Here is a 16,272-nt window from a genome sequence, read left to right on the forward strand (position 1 = left end):
TTGAAAAGAAAGATGAGTTCTTTCTACTGACTACAAGACAAGTCAAAATGAGACCCATCGTAATTACCCTAGCTTCATTACAGGAAATAAAACACAACACTTTACCAGTCTGAGAATATACATAGGTTACAAATTTATCCTTCGACTTAAATAGATTTTTCCATTTTTGTGTAAACATAAAGATGATACGTACAAATCCAGACTCAAGTAACTAAACAAAATACATTTCCAGTTTTCACTGACCAAAATTTTCCTTCATCCTTATAGAAACTAAACAATTTTATGTTGTTTTGAGAAAGCATGAATTTATATACATTATAAATTGACTCTCAGCAGTAATTCTGTGGATGTTTATGTTATCATCTATTTAATTCAAGTACTACTGTGTTGCTAGAGCAAAGTCAATCCATTATATAAATGAATATTCACAAACCTAGCTGCTAAAGCAACTCAACAGTTGATAGGAACTCAAGCAGTGTGAAATTACACATCTTACTCCTATTCTCAGTAGCATCTGCTGGCTTAGCTAACCCGAACATGAACACATCACTAAATATAAAAAGGCTTTCATTATCCTAGTCAGGTCTTAAAATTCCAGGCTGCTAGTCTTCTAGTGGTAAAAATAAATTCATTCTCAGCATCCCTAAATTCAATTCTGCACCCAGTGATCTCTGGCTAGTGCAGCTGAATCTCTGTATGGGGGGATGAGAAGATATTTTTCAATCTTCTTTTGAAAAATCATCAGAAGTAGCAGAGGTAATCAACAAAAATTATCTTAAGCTCCCATGCTCTGTTCCCTCAGAGGGCAAAGCCTCTTACAATAGGTCTTCGTAAAATATACAGCCTCAACAGCTATGAAAAATAAGAAAACATTTTAGCCTAAAAAAGGATCTGTCACAATCTCTAAGCTGATGACATCACAAATTTATCTTTCATTTTCTCTTCTGCATTCACCTAGAGAAGGTCATAAAAAGTGTCTAAATAACCAATGTACCTTCTTCCCAATTTCACATCTTCAAATTGGTTGATTTTATCATTATTCATCATCTCACACATAAGTTAATTCTCAAAATAAAAAATTCTCTCCTTGGTTGGGAAATAAAAAATTGCAAAGTTTCTCCCTGGAGCTCTAGCTTACTCCTGATGCTGGAACTTCCAGGAAGGAATGTAAACACAGTTATCAGTTGGAAAACCTCTCTGAACACTGATGTATCTCCTTGCAGAGTAAGTATGGGATCACTGCGCAAGGACTTACTCTTCCTTTACTAGGGGCAGAGTCTGAATTAAAATAAAGCCTTAATAAACCTTCTCAAAATGTGACTCAAGAACCAACAGCATCTCAGTCAACGGGGAGTTTGTTAAAAAGAACACAGGGCTCTCTCTCCAACCAACTAAATCAGAATCTTCATTTTACTGTTACCTGCATGTGGATCTCCCTCCATCATAAAATCTCAGCACTGACAGAAAATATTAAATCCTATCACACACATAGAGGGATGAACCTTGGATACCAATAACACCTGACAATGACTATAGTCATCTTCATGAATTCTTCAGTTCTTTTAACAACAGTTCCTCATTATAAGAACATCGTATAAAATTATAAACTGCATGTCTTGAAACACATCAAAGCTTATTACAGCTTCTGCTGTTGCTGTTAGTCTAAACCAATAATAAGAACCAAGTTCTTACCTAATCTGAGCTCTCCGAAGTTCCCACACCCTATCTTCTTGCCAACCCTGAAGTTGGGTCCCACCATAAGAACCCCAGACGATGTTGAGCCAGATGGTCGGGAACAATGTTCTCTCCTTTGTGCCATGGGTTTAGTTGTCCGTTGTCTTTCATCCTTTTCCCTACTAGGATGGTCCATGATCCTACACGACAGTGTCTCTGCACAAGTAATTGAATCTGTATACGTCTCTTCAATATAAAAGTATGGCCGAATAAACTGTCGTCAGAGTAAGGTAAGGAGTTCTTTTGGCACCATATTTACGTTTTTATTTCCAGGAGATGAAAAACCATTGATTAGTTCTTGTAGGATACGTAGTCTGTAGATCTCAAGCATAGGAGAACATTGTGTAACCTAGGTAAAAATAAAAAAAGCATACAGTTAAAAGTTGTATTTTAAAAACAAATTAAGAGTGTTACCACTAACTAGAATGAATCCTATCCAAAACTATGCAAAGTGGATAGCATCCTGAAATGGATTTTGGTTTTATATCCTCCAAAAGTTTAGCCATCTGGACTAGTAATTTACCTGGTAAAACACACTCAGTATGCTACAGACCATGGCAATTACGGGAACACACAACCCTTTAACATAAAATGCTTTCCTCTGGTGTTTTCATATTACTCAAAGGCAAGTTATTTGTTGGCTTTTTCATCACTGGCTAACAAAAATATGGTGGGGTTCCACTAAGTTAAATAAACTGAGGGCGATTAAAAGCTCTTCTTTTTAATTTGGACAGAATCTATCAGAAATGAACACACTCTCTACCCACTGTCTCCCTCCTCCATCCCCACCATTTATCAAGCACTAACAACAATCACAAAATCCAAAACAAGTTACTGATTGACACAGTGCGTGAATGTGCGTGCTCAGTTGCTCACTTGTGTCTGACTCTTTGTGACCTCATGGACTGCAGCCCAGCGGGCTCCTCTGTTCATGGAATTTTTCAAGCAAGAATACTAGAGTTGGGTTGCCATTTGCTCCTCCAAAGGATCATTTCAATCCAGGGATCCAACCTATGTCTCCTGCATCTCCTGCATAGGCAGGTGGATTCTTTACCACTGAGCCACCTGGGAAGCCCCAAAGCAACTAACACCTCCAGAGGCACCACTTCTATAAAGGCCTTTCCAAAACCCTAGTGCTACAAAGTAGTCCAACACTAAATTTCTGGAAAGCTCAACTTTTGGTCTAGTTTTCATTGTGGACTGAGTATAAATGACAGAGTGACTGAAGTAGATCCTTTGCACGACCTCCAAGTGAAAATAAATTTGAGAAACAAAAAATCTTAAAACTCATCCATTTCAGAACTCTCCAGTTTCTCAATTCAGGACTAAGCCCAAGACAAAGTTTACAATGAGGTAATTTCAACACTAATTTTTGAAAATCTAGGTGATTTTCCTTAATAAAAGAATATACTTTTGTCACAGAATATTGTGTCACAGCAATCACAGACTAAACACATACTTTTATTTCACTTTCATTAAAGATTTACCTTAAAATTTTAAGGAAGAAGAAAATTAGAACTGCTTGGTTATTATTACACGTAATACAAGAAAGTAAGTACGTCTAGACTGTATAAGCTTCTTACAGACACCACTAATTCCCCAGTACAGGAACAGACACAAACCTGTGAGCTGAATTTACAAATGGGCACATGATCCCAGAATACAAGGTTTACTTCATTATAGTAGTTAAACTGTTTATTTTCATCTTTTCTGTTTTTCTTTCCATTATTAATACTGCATAATGACTTTATGCTTCTGTAATGCTAACAATCATTATAATGTATTTCCCCGAATTCAGGAAATGATATGTCTACTTTCATAACATATATTCTGTTAAGGTAAAAAAGCAGGGTGGTAAGAATAGGTCAACAATTACTGGGCTTCCTACATAAACAACATTATGAATTTATATTTCTTATTACTTTCTCTTATTACAACTTAATCGAATAGCCTTCAATTATTTCTGTTGTCTACCCAAGCCTTCAATTATTTCTGTTGTCTTGTCCCTCAAACAAGATGAGTAAAGAAAGAGAAATGGGGAATTCCCTGGAGGTCCAGCTGTTAAGACTTGGTGATTTCACTGCCGAGGGCGCGGGTTCAACTCTTGGTTGGGGAACTAAGATCCTGCAATCCTTGTAATGTGACCAAAAAAAAAAAAAAAGAGAGAGAGAGAGAGAAACACAATTTAAGATGTTTTATTTAAACAGTCCCAATCTTAACAGGTGGTCATGTGTCTATATATGAAAAACTGTCAGGCTACATATACTCTCTTCCCTTATATCATACTGTTCTTTTTCTAAGAACAGGTAAAGGATGTTTTAGCCTGTCCAGACACTTTTGACCACTGAACTAATCCCCTAAAGCTTCATCAATTATCATTGGTATAATAGTCTCATTTTTAAGATTTGGAAAACTGTACTACCTTGTCTATTACTCTTTGTATTTTTCATTTGTGTTCACTTTTTCCCCTGATTTAAAACTTGTTATTTTAGATTCTCATATACTGGCATTGTAAAAAATGAGGAACATATTTAAATTTTAAAGTCAAAACACACACATTCTTTGTTGATAGTCATGATAGGACTTTGTTAAGCTTCTAAATTTCTCTCTCCTGATGTAATTTGCAAATGAAATTGTTTATGAGTGTAGCTGGATCATACGGTAAGAGTATGTTTAAAGAATCTCCAAAGTGACCAGACTCTCTTTTCTATTGTTCCTTCATTAATACAAGTTGGCTTTGGTCCTAATGCTTGCAGCCTCCTGGTCACAAATTTCAGCATCAGGTATCACTTCCCGTATCAGCGTCCAAAACAGAAATGAAAGAGCAATAGCAAGATTTTCTCATCATGCATCTCTTTTTTTGGTGAAGATGAAAATTCTTTGCAGAGCCCCCAACAAAATTCCCCTTGTGTAGAAAGTTGCCAACAAAAAGTGCCTGTAACAAATCTGAAATTCCCCCTGTAAGCTCCTCAAAGAATGAGATCAAAGCCTAATATGATGTTTAGAACACAGGATAAATTTCAAGGGCAGTATGGGTTTCCCTGGTGTCTCAGATGGTAAAGAATCTGCCTGCAATGTGGGAGACCTGGGCTCGAACCCTAGGTCAGGAAGGTCCCCTAGAGGGTATGGCAACCTACTCCAGCACTCTTGCCTAGAGAATCCCCGAGGACAGAGGAGCCTGGAAGGTTGCTGTCCATGGAGTCGTAAAGAGTCGGACATGACTAAACAATTATCTATCTATCTATATATATACATCTCACACCCAAAGAAAGTATTCAGTAAACATTCAGTAAAAATGATATCTGTACACGTGAATGTGCTTGCATGTGTGCTTAAAAAAACTATAAAAAATAATGGCAATTTTTTAAAGTATACTAAAATTTAAGTAAAAACAAAATGCTTATACGCATTCTAACTTTTTTTTTTAAGGGACACCAATAAGACTCTCACTTTAATTAACCTAATGAATGATCAAAATCTTTATTTAACCAAAATACATTATGGGAGTGCTATTACTGAAGGGAAGAACAAAGTTTACAGATTCTCATTTCGGTTAGTTTTTTTTTTTTTTTTTTCTGGGAGAAGGAAGAATTTATTACTTGCATCAAGTAAGAAGAACACTGAAGATCTTTCTCAAAGAAGTGTCTTGGTTCTGGTATTAATTTTTCTTTTTTCCACAAATTCCAATTATTAACTTCTCCCATTCTTACTATTCCAACTCTCAATGATCAATATATTCCCAACTGATAATTATGTTTTCCAACTTTATTGCTATACAACTGACACACATTAGTCATATATTAGTATTAGTTTACAGTATACAACATGATTAGATACAGGAATGTATTACAAAATAATTATCAGAAGAAGTTAGCATCCATCACCAGACAGATTCAACTTTTTCCTTATAATGAGAACTTTAAAAATCTACTCTCTTAGCAACTTTGATATATACAACACAGTATTGTTAACCACAGATCCCATGCTGTACCCACCCCAGAAATTATTTATCTTGTAACTGAAAGCTTGTATTCTTTTAATTTACCTTCAGCATTTTGCAGCCCCCTTCCCCTACTCTCATCTCTGGCTACATCAGTCTGTTCTCCTTTTCTATGATTCCACAGGTAAGATCACACAGTATTTGTATTTAGCTAAACCTATTTCATTGAGCATAGTGCCATACTGTTGCCAATGACAGGATGCCATTTTTATGGCTGAAGAATATTCCTCTCTCTCTGTGTTACTGTTGTTGTTTAGTCACTAAGTCATGTACGACTCCTTCGTGACCCCATGGACTGTGGCCCACAGGGCTCCTCTGTCCATGAGATTTCCCAGGCAAGAATACTGGAATGGATTGCCATTTCCTTCTCCAGGGGATCTTCCTGGCCCAGGAATTAAACCCACGTCTCCTGCACTGAAAGTGGATTCTTTACCACCAAGCTATCTGGAAAGTCCCTGTATGTGCGTCAGGCATGTGGTTATTCATTTGCCTGTTGACAGGCACGTAGGTTGTTTCTACGTCTTGGCTATTGTAAATAATGCTGCAAAGAACACGGGGGTGCAGGTATCTCTTTAAGATAACAATTTTCTTTCCATTGGATATACACTGAACAGAAAGTCAAAGTCGCTCAGTCGTGTCCAACTCTTTGCAAGCCCATGGACTATACAATCCATGGAATTCTCCAGGCCAGAATACTGGAGTGGGTAGCCATTCCCTTCTCTTTACCAGGTGAGCTACCAGAGAAGTCCTGTACCCAACAATGGAACCTTCATACTGCCCACCACAGTGGCTACACTAATTTACATGATCATCAACAGCACATAAAGGTTCACTCTTCTCCAGTCATGTCAACACTTATCTCTTGTATTTCTGATAACAGCCATAACGGGTATGAAGTGATATCATATTGTGGGTTTGACTTGCCTTTTCCTAATGATTAGTGATGCTGAGCTCCTTTTCAACATGATGCTGGCCATTTGTACGTCTCCTTTGAAAAAATGTCTATTCAGTTCCTCTGCCCATTTTAAAATCTGATTTTCTTCCCTGAGTTGTATGAGCTTTTAAAAAATGTATTTAAGATATTAATCCCTTATCAGATACTTGATTTGCAAATATTTTCTCCCATTCTATAGACTGACTCTTCATTTTTTAATAAATGTTTATTTTTGGCTGTGTTGGGTCTTAGTTGTGGCATGTGGGATCCAGAGCAGGTAGGCACTGTAGCTGTGGCATGCGGGTTCAGTATTTGAAACAAGTGGGCTTAGTTGCCCCATGGCATGTGGGATATTAGTTCCCTGATGAAGAAACAAACCTGTATCCCCAGCATCGGAAGGTGGATACTAAACCACTGGACCACCAGGGAAGTACCGACTCTTCATTTTATTGATGGATCTCTTTGTTATGCAAAAGCTTTTTAGTTTGATATAATCCAGCTTGTTTATTTTTGCTTTTGAGGCATTTGCTTTAGGTGTCAAATCTAAAAAAAACATCACTGCTAAGACCAATGTTAAGGTGCTTATGAACTATGTTTTCTTTTAGGAGTTTTATGGTTTCAGATCTTATCAAATCTGTAATCTATTTTTTAAAAATCTTTTGGCCATGCTGCATGGCATGTGGATCTTATCTCCCCAACCAGGGATCAAACCTGTGTCCCCTGCATTGGAAATGTGGACTCTTAACCACTGGACCACTAGGGAAGTCCCTCAAGTCTATAATCCATTTTGAGTTTTTGTGTACGGTTTAAGACAGGGGTCCAATTTTCCCACTACCACTTATTGAAAAGACTATCCTGTTTCCATTGTATATTCTTGGCTCCCTTGTTGGAAATTAATTGGCCATATATGCATAGGTTTACCTCTGGGATCTCGATCCTGTGCCTTTGATCTATGTGTCTGATTTTTTACCAATACCACCATACTGTTTTGATCACTGTAACTTCTGTATTATAATTTGAAGTCAGGAAATGTGATACTTCCAGTTTCATTGTTCCTTCTCAAGACTGCTTTAGCTGTTTGGGGTCTTTTGTGTTCCATACAAACTTTGGGATTGATTTTTTTTCTATGAAAAGTATCATTGGGATTTTGATAAGGATTGCATGGAATCACATAGTATGAGCAATTTAACAATATTAATTCTTCCAGTTAATGAGTATAAAATATCTTTCCATTTATTTGTATGTGTCTTTGTATTGTGTCTCAATTTCTTTCAATGTCTTATAGTTTTCAATGTACATATCTTTTACTTCGCTGATTAAATTTATTCCTAGGTAGTATTTATTATTTTGATGTACTCATCAGTATCAGTTCAGTTGCTCAGTCATGTCTGACTCCTTGCAACAGCATGGACTGCAGCTTGCCAGGCCTCCATGTCCATCACCAACTCCCGGAGCCTACCCAAACTCATGTCCACTGGGTCGGTGATGCCATCCAACCATCTCATCCTCTGTCATCCCCTTCTCCTCCTGCCCTCAATCTTTCCCAGCATCAGGGTCTTTTCCAATGAGTCAGCTCTTCGCATCAGGTGGCCAAAGTATTGGAGTTTCAGCTTCAACATCAGTCCTTCCAATGAACATTCAGGACTGATCTCCTTTAGGATGGACTGGTTGGATCTCCTTGCAGTCCAAGGGACTCTCAAGAGTCTTCTCCAACACCACAGTTCAAAAGCATCAATTCTTCGGTGCTCAGCTTTCTTTTATAGTCCAATTCTCACGTCCATGCATGAGTACTGGAAAAACCATAGGCTTGACTAGACGGACCTTTGTTGGCAAAGTAATGTCTCTGCTTTTTAATATGCTGTCTAGGTTGGTCATAACTTCTCTTCCAAGGAGTAAGTGTCTTTTAATTTAATGGCTGCAATCAAAATCTGCAGTGATTTTGGAGCCCCCAAAAATTGAGTTAGCCACTGTTTCCCCATTGACTTGCCGTGAAGTGATGGGACCGGATGCCATGATCTTAGTTTTCCGAATGCTGAGCTATAAGCCAACTTTCTCACTCTCCTCTTTCACTTTCATCAAGAGGCTCTTTAGTTCTTTTTCACTTTCTGCCATAAGGGTGGTGTCGTCTGCATATGTGAGGTTATTGATATTTCTTCCAGAAATCTTGATTCCAGCTTGTGCTTCATCCAGGCCAGTGTTTCTCATGATGTACTCTGCATATAAGTTAAATAAACAGGGTGACAATATACAGCCTTGATGTACTCCTTTTCCTATTTGATGTACTCACAGATGGGATTTTAAAAATTCCTCAGATAGTTCATCATTGAAACCCAATAGACTTTTGCATACTAATTTTGTATGTATCCTGCAACTTTACTGAATTTGTCAATTAGTTCCGACAGTCTTTTGGTGGTATCTTTAGGGTTTTCGACATGTAGTACTGTGTCACTTGCAGACAGTGACAGTTTTACTTCTTCCTTTCCAATTGGGAAGCCTCTGAGAGTTCCCTGGAGGTCTAGTAGTTAGGATCTGGGCTTTCACTGCTGTGGCCCAGGTTCAATCCCTGATCAGAGAAGTGAGATCCCCTAAGTAGTGCAGCACAGCCAAAGAAAGAGAAAAAAGCAGCAGCAGCCTTTTATTTCTTTATCTTGCCTAACTGCTCTGGCTAGACCTTCTAATATACGTTGATTTCTAATACAGACCTTCTAACATAACGCTGATTTCTCTTTTGATTTTTCCTTAGTAGCATGTTGTTTAATCTCAAGATATTTATGAATTCTCCAATTGGCTTCTTGCAATTGACTTCTAATTTCATACCACTGTGGTCAGAAAAGATGCTTAATATTATTTTAATCTTCTTAGTTGAGGGTGTGCCAAGATCTTCCAGTGTCCCAAAGAGGGAATCTCAGTCAGCACTTAGATGCAGGCTGACTAGAGGCTGGACCATCCACAGGAGCTTTTAAAGTATGAAGGTAGATCTTTCAGGGAGAGACTGGGGACTGGGCTTTTTAGTCAGCTCCCTCAGAGCTAGTTAGCAGATAGTTAGGTAAGAACTGTTTATTTGTTACAGTCCTGTGGGACCCACGAATGCAAGTGAAACAGGGGTGCATCCCCTAAGATGCAGCCACAAGAGCCAGGACAACAGATGAGTGTTCAACTCATAACAGAGAGACACCAGAGACACCACAAGGAGAATGTGGAAGTGATACCTGCCAGCCTCCCCAGTCTCTATGGAGCACTGTGGTCTGTCCCTAGATGTGAGGTGAATTAGAAGCTTGACTCTTACGCAGCAGTACTTTGAATATGCAAACAGTCCTCCTTCAGGGAAAGACTGGGAGATGGGTATTTCTGTCTTCTGTCTCTGCACTGAATTCAGGGGGACAGCCATAGCAAGAACTATTAAAAATTATTTCCCTGTTTGCTATAGTCTTCAGGGTCCCAGAGACACAAGCTTCACTGGTTTCAGAGCCAGGTGTTTTGGGGGCCATCCTTCAGGTCAAAGACTAAAATGTTGGGGTGCTACAGGTTGGGTCCAATCCCTTCACACCTCACAAGCTGGGATTTTTGAGTTCTCTCCTGACTGTGTGTTGCTGTGCTGGGGGTGGGTTTTTTGGAAAGAGTTTATCTCAGTTTTTCTGATTCTTTTTGCCGTGGGTTTTTCCTCATTTGCCCAATGTGCAGGAGTTACTCATCCAGTTTCTGGATTCCTTTCAGAGGATATTCTTCTGTGTACAGCTCTAAGATTTGGTGTCTTTGGGAAGAGCCTCCATCTCCATCAGAAGCCTCCGTCTCACACTGGAACCCAGACCAAGCCCACCTAACAAGTTTTACTCCTTCAGTATCTCACAATTTTTCATATCTCCCCACGTAGAAAAATTTTTTTATACTACCATTTAAAAAACAAACTCTCATCCAGTTATTTTTGTGAGCACTGGCAAACTGATTCTAATTATTATATGAAAAAGCAAAAGACCCAGAATAGCCAACATACTATTGAAAGAAAAGAACAAAGTCAAAAGACAGACACTACTCAACTTCAAGACTCATTATAAAGCTATAATGATCACTAATCAGTGTTGTATTGGAAAAATAAAACACAAATAAATCAATGAAACAAAATAGAAAGCCCAAATCAAATACACACAAATACAGTCAAACTGTTCTCGGACAAAGGACCAAAGGCAATTCAGTGGAGGACTGTCTTCTCAACAAGTAGTGCTGGAACAAATGGATGCTGTATGTAAAAAAGTGAATCGAGATACAGATTTTACCTGTCACAAAAATCAATTCCAATCACAGAGCCAAACATAAAACACAAAAACTGTGAAATTACTAGAAGATACTACAGAAAAATATCTAAGTGACCATGGGCTTGGCAATGATTTCTTAAATACACCAATAAAAGTGTGATCTATGAAAATGAAGATTGATAAGTCAAACTTAATAAAAACTAAAAACTTCTGTTTTGCAAAGTGACTCTAAAGAAAACGAAAAGACAAGTTATAGCCTGGGAGAAATATTCACAAAACAGGTAACTGAAAAAAGACTGTTATCCAAAATACACAAAAAACTCTTAAAGCAATAAGAAACAATCCATTTCAAAAAAGGGCAAAAGATTAACAGATACCTCACCAAAGAGAGACAGATCACAAATGAGTATATGAAAAAGATGCTCAACATAATACATGACGACGGAATTATCTCACAGTAAATTAAAATGAGATACCACTATAAACTTCTTAGAATGATGAAACCCCCAAACGCTGACAACACCAAATGCAGGTGCAACAACAGGAAGTCTTGTTCACTGCTGATGGGAATGCCAAATGGTACAGCCACTTGGAAGACAGTTTGGCAGTTTCTCACAAAACTAAACATACTTTCACTACATGATCCAGAAATCCTAGGTGTTTATTCAAATGAACTAACAACTTAAATCCATACAAAAACTTTCATGTGAAAGTTTACAGTTGCTTTATTTGAAACTGCCAAAAACTGGAAGCAATCAAGATGTATTTCAATAGGTGAGTGGATAAGTAGACTGTGGTATAACTATGCAACGGAATATTCTTCAGTGATAAAAAGAAATGAGAGAAAAAAAAAAAAAAAAGAAATGAGGTATCAAGCCACGAAAGGACATAGAGGAAACTTAAATGAATACTGCTAAGTGAAGGAAGCCAATCTGAAAAGAATACGCATATTCCAACTATATGACATTCTGAAAAAGGAAAAACTATTGAGACTGTAAAAAATATATCAGTAGTTGTCAAGGATTAGTGGGGTGGAGGGATGAACAGGTGAACCACAGAGGATTTTCAGTGCAATAGTAACACTTTGTATGATATTGTAATGACAGACACATGTCATTATGTGGTTATCAAAACCCATGTAACACACAACACAGGACTGGACCCTAATGCAAACTATGGATTTTAGTTAATAGAAATAAATCCATACTGACTAATCAGGTATAAAAGTTGTATGTGTAACAGTAATGCAAGGGAAAAATACTTACTAAACAGGAAAAATGGGAAGGGGGTATTGTGAGGGAGTATATAGAAATTTTCCATATTTTCTGTTCAATTTTTATGTAAACCTAAAATTGTGCCTAAAAATCTATAAAAATATAGTCTTTAAAATAATAATAATTCCATCTAAAACAGCATCAAGAAAACTATAAGTACTTATGAACATATTTTATACAATGTACAAAATTTATGTTTAAAACTATAATATACTACAGAAATAAAGATCTGAATAAATAGATATACTGTATTTACAGATTGGAAGACTCAATATATTGACAGCTGTGATGCTAATTTTCCCCAAACTGACAGATTTAATGCAATCCATATAAAAATCACTATGGAATTTTTATACATATTAACAAGTTGATTAAAAAGTGTTTATGGAAAAGAAAATGACTGAGAATAGCCAGATCACTCTTTTAAATACACACACACACAATATACGAGGACAAATATGGCATGATTCCACTCATATAGAGATATCTAGAGTTGTCAAAATTACAGAAACAGAAAGTAGTGAAGGGCCAAAAGAGAGTTGTTGTTTGATGGGTACAGAGCTTCAGTTCTGCAAGATGAAAAAGAGAGGATGTGTTCCACAGCAATGTGAATATAGTTAACACTACTAAACTATACACTTAAAAATAGGTAAGAGGATACATTTGTGTTACGTGTTTTTCCCACCACAATTAAGAAATTGTTTTTTTAATTTGGAAGACACATTTTAAAGCTACAGTCATTGAAACACATGTGTTACTCAAAATATAAAGTTCAACAACAATCCTCTCCTCTTTGAAGGAAAAGTAGAAACTAAATGCAAGGGGACACTAGGAAGCTTTCTTGGCCGTTGAATATCAGTTACACTTATCAAAACTCAATCCAAGAGTTCACTCAAGATCTGTGTATTTCCTTACATGTAACTCAAAATGTAAAATGTGCAGGTCCACAGAGTGGGAATGGAACAAGGGACCCCGTACAGAGTGTAAGACCCTGAAAATGGTGAGGAGTCCAGCGTGGAAGTCCTAGGTCCTCACCCAGCATGGTACGCTGGAGCACAGGCAAGGTGAAAGCATCTTCATCCATGTGGAAGAGGCAGTCTGGCATGGAGCGGCAGAATCCAAGTGAAGTGAGGAGTGAGTGGAGGTCCTATGGGAGATCAGTCACATACAGGCAGATGGATCAGGTAAGTAAACATATTGAACAATGACAGGTTTTACACTGTAAGAGAATTACAGAAATGGAAAGGGAAAAAACTAGAATGAACGGGGTGGTATTGAACTGGCATTGGAAGTATCAATGTAAACTCATGATATTATATATACATATACATGTATGTTATTGTTTAGTCGCTAAGTTCTGTCTGACTCATTTGCGACCCCATGGACTGTAGCTCACCAGGCTCCTCTATCCATGGGATTTCCCAGGCAAGAATGCTGGAGTGGGTTGCCATTTCCTTCTCCAGGAGATCTTCCTGACCGAGGGTTCAAACCCAGGTTGCCTGCATTACAAGCAGATTCTTTACCACTGAGTCACCAGGGAAGCCCCATACATACATATACTTGACAAACAAACACAGCAATAAAATAATTATGAGCTCCACCCACTACCAGGGCCTGAGAGGAACAACACTCAACAGCATGAGCACATCTGGCACCCAGATTTCGGTTTTAAAACCATTCTCAAGGATCCAGAGTTCCTCAGAAATGGCTGATTCCAGAGCTAAGGCAGTGGAGTACAAGATGAGCCTAGAAAATCGAGGTAAGAAAGTGATCAATGAATGATGCGGACGTTCAAAAGGACACAAGGGACACACAGGGATTCAGTGGCCAAATATGAACATCAAAATAAATTACACTCAGGCCTCCCTAATGGTCCAGTGGTTAAGAATCTTTCTGCCAATGCAGGGGAAAGTGAAGAAAGTGTTAGACAGTCATGTCTGACTCTCTGTGACCCCATGGACTGTAGTCAACCAGGTGCCTCTATCCATGGGATTTTCCAGGCAAGTATACTAGAGTGGGTTGTCATTCCCTTTTCCAGGGGATGTTCCTGACCCAAGGATTGAACCTGGGTCTCCTGCATTGCAGGCAGATTCTTTAACCATCTGAGCCACCTGGGAAGCCCTAAACTTTATTTGGCTGCATCAGGTAGTTGCTGCATGTGGGATCTAGTTCCCTGACCAAGGATCAAACCCTGGCCCCCTGCACTGGGAGTGCAGAGTCTTAACAACTGGATCACCAGGAAAGTCAATATCCATATCAGGACTTCCCTGATGGGCTAGTAGTTAAGAATCTGCTTTGCAGTGCAAGGGACATGGATTCAATCCCTGGTCAGGGAACTAAGTCCATGTGCAATGGGTTCAATTCCTACTCTGGGATGGACCCACAAGCCACAAGGCAGCTAAGCCCATTTGCTACAACTACTGAGCCAGTGCTCTAGACTCCTCAGGCCACAACTACTGAGCACACGCGCTGCAACAACTGAAACCTGCGCATCCTAGGTCTGCGCTCAGCAACAAGAGAAGCCACCACAATGAGAAGCCGGGGCACCACAATGAAGAGGAGCCCGCACTCGCCACAGCTAGAGAAAAGCCCACACGCAGCAACAAAGACCCAACACAGCCAAAAAGAAAGAAAGAAATCTTTACAAAAAAAAAAATCACAGTAACAGATTATAACCCACTGAACAAACTAATAAACCAGGGATTTATACAGACATAACTGAATACATTAAAACCCTGAATACGATTTGACCATACTATACTGTTAAGGACATCCACTGAGTGTTATTTTTAATATTAAGAAACTAGAGTCAACTTAAATTCCCATGATTAGAATGGCTAAAAAAACAAAGTATCTCCATATATGGAATAGTATAAGCTACTGAAAAGAAAAAAAGGTAGATTTATCATGTGCTCGGAAAAGAAAACCAAATACAGTATTACAGTATGATGGGGGGGAAAAGGTCTGTTGCACAATCGTATGTATAGTATGACCCCACTTTTTTAAAAAAACAGTTAAAATCCTTTTGCAGTCTCTCATGTGAATACAGTCTGTGTGTATTTAGAAAGAAATCTGATAGGATACATTAGAAACTGAAACCAGTTAATCTCTGAGGAACACAATTAAAGGGCAAAGAATGAAATTTTAAATTTCTATTTTATATCTCTGCATTCTAAATAATTTTAAATAAGCATGTACTACTTTAGTTATTTAAACTTCTATCTTGCTATTTCACAGAAACAAAAAGTCCTATGATAAAAATTCCCTTTATTTTCTAACACCAAACCTCCTTCCTGTTTCATACAGGAGAGGTGGCCCTCCTGCCCAAGTCAAATCACTTCTACAAACTTACTGTATTATTGCTCTTAACTTTATCCTTCTCTGTTGACTTCCTATAGTGAGCATTAAACATGTCCACAACCTTACCATTAAAAACACAAGCTCTAACACTCATCCCTTGACCACTATTTCCTGTCTGGCAGCCATTCTGTCTCTCCCCAAAGGCCCATCACAACCAAACTGAAGAGCTGTCCTCACTAGATGTTTTTGTTTCCTCATTCCTGAACTCACTGCAATAAGGTTTTTAATCCCATCCCTCCAAACCATTGATCTCCTTCTCCACCCAGGTAAACCACATCCTTGAGGAAAAAATTCAAGAAACACGTTTTAGTCATCTTCTTATTCTCCTGACCCTGACAGCCTTTTAGTCTTTCTTAAAATATCCTTTCCAGTTTGGGTTCTCGCGGTCACTGTCTCCCAGGCTTTCCTCCTGTCTCTCACCGCTCCTTCTTGCTCAGCCCGCCCCTAACTGCTTCATTTCCTCCCAATACTGGCGCAGGCCTACCTCTTTTCCCACTCAAAACCACTCCCACGGTGTCTAGTCATGTGTTCATTCAAAAGATATTTAATAAGTGTCCACTGTACAAAAGACACTGTTCCAAAGTACTGAAGTTATTGTTCAAAGCACTCCTACATGTTCATTTATATGCTGATGAATCTTAATTTGTATTTCCAGCTAACACCCTTCTCCTGTGTTTGAGATGTATATACTCAGGGGTATATTCTTCTATCTCACCATAG

General features: G+C 38.3%; 1 protein-coding gene across 7 annotated transcripts in view; it reads right to left on the reverse strand.

The window, feature by feature from the left end:
* Positions 1-16,272, reverse strand: part of CSNK1G1 (casein kinase 1 gamma 1) — a 156,417-nt gene that overhangs the window by 106,267 nt on the left and 33,878 nt on the right. For 4 of the 7 annotated variants that reach the window (XM_061157346.1, XM_061157343.1, XM_061157345.1 and 1 more), the window contains one exon: positions 1,693-2,083. In XM_061157346.1, coding sequence (XP_061013329.1) covers positions 1,693-1,870 — 178 coding nt within the window. In that variant the 5' untranslated portion in view covers positions 1,871-2,083. Of the gene's footprint in view, positions 1-1,692; positions 2,084-13,227; positions 13,340-16,272 lie in introns of those variants that run through there. The other 3 variants (XM_061157344.1, XM_061157348.1, XM_061157349.1) reach the window with 3 other exon arrangements.

This window comes from Dama dama, chromosome 12, assembly GCF_033118175.1.
Source record: "Dama dama isolate Ldn47 chromosome 12, ASM3311817v1, whole genome shotgun sequence".
Taxonomy (NCBI): domain Eukaryota; kingdom Metazoa; phylum Chordata; class Mammalia; order Artiodactyla; family Cervidae; genus Dama; species Dama dama.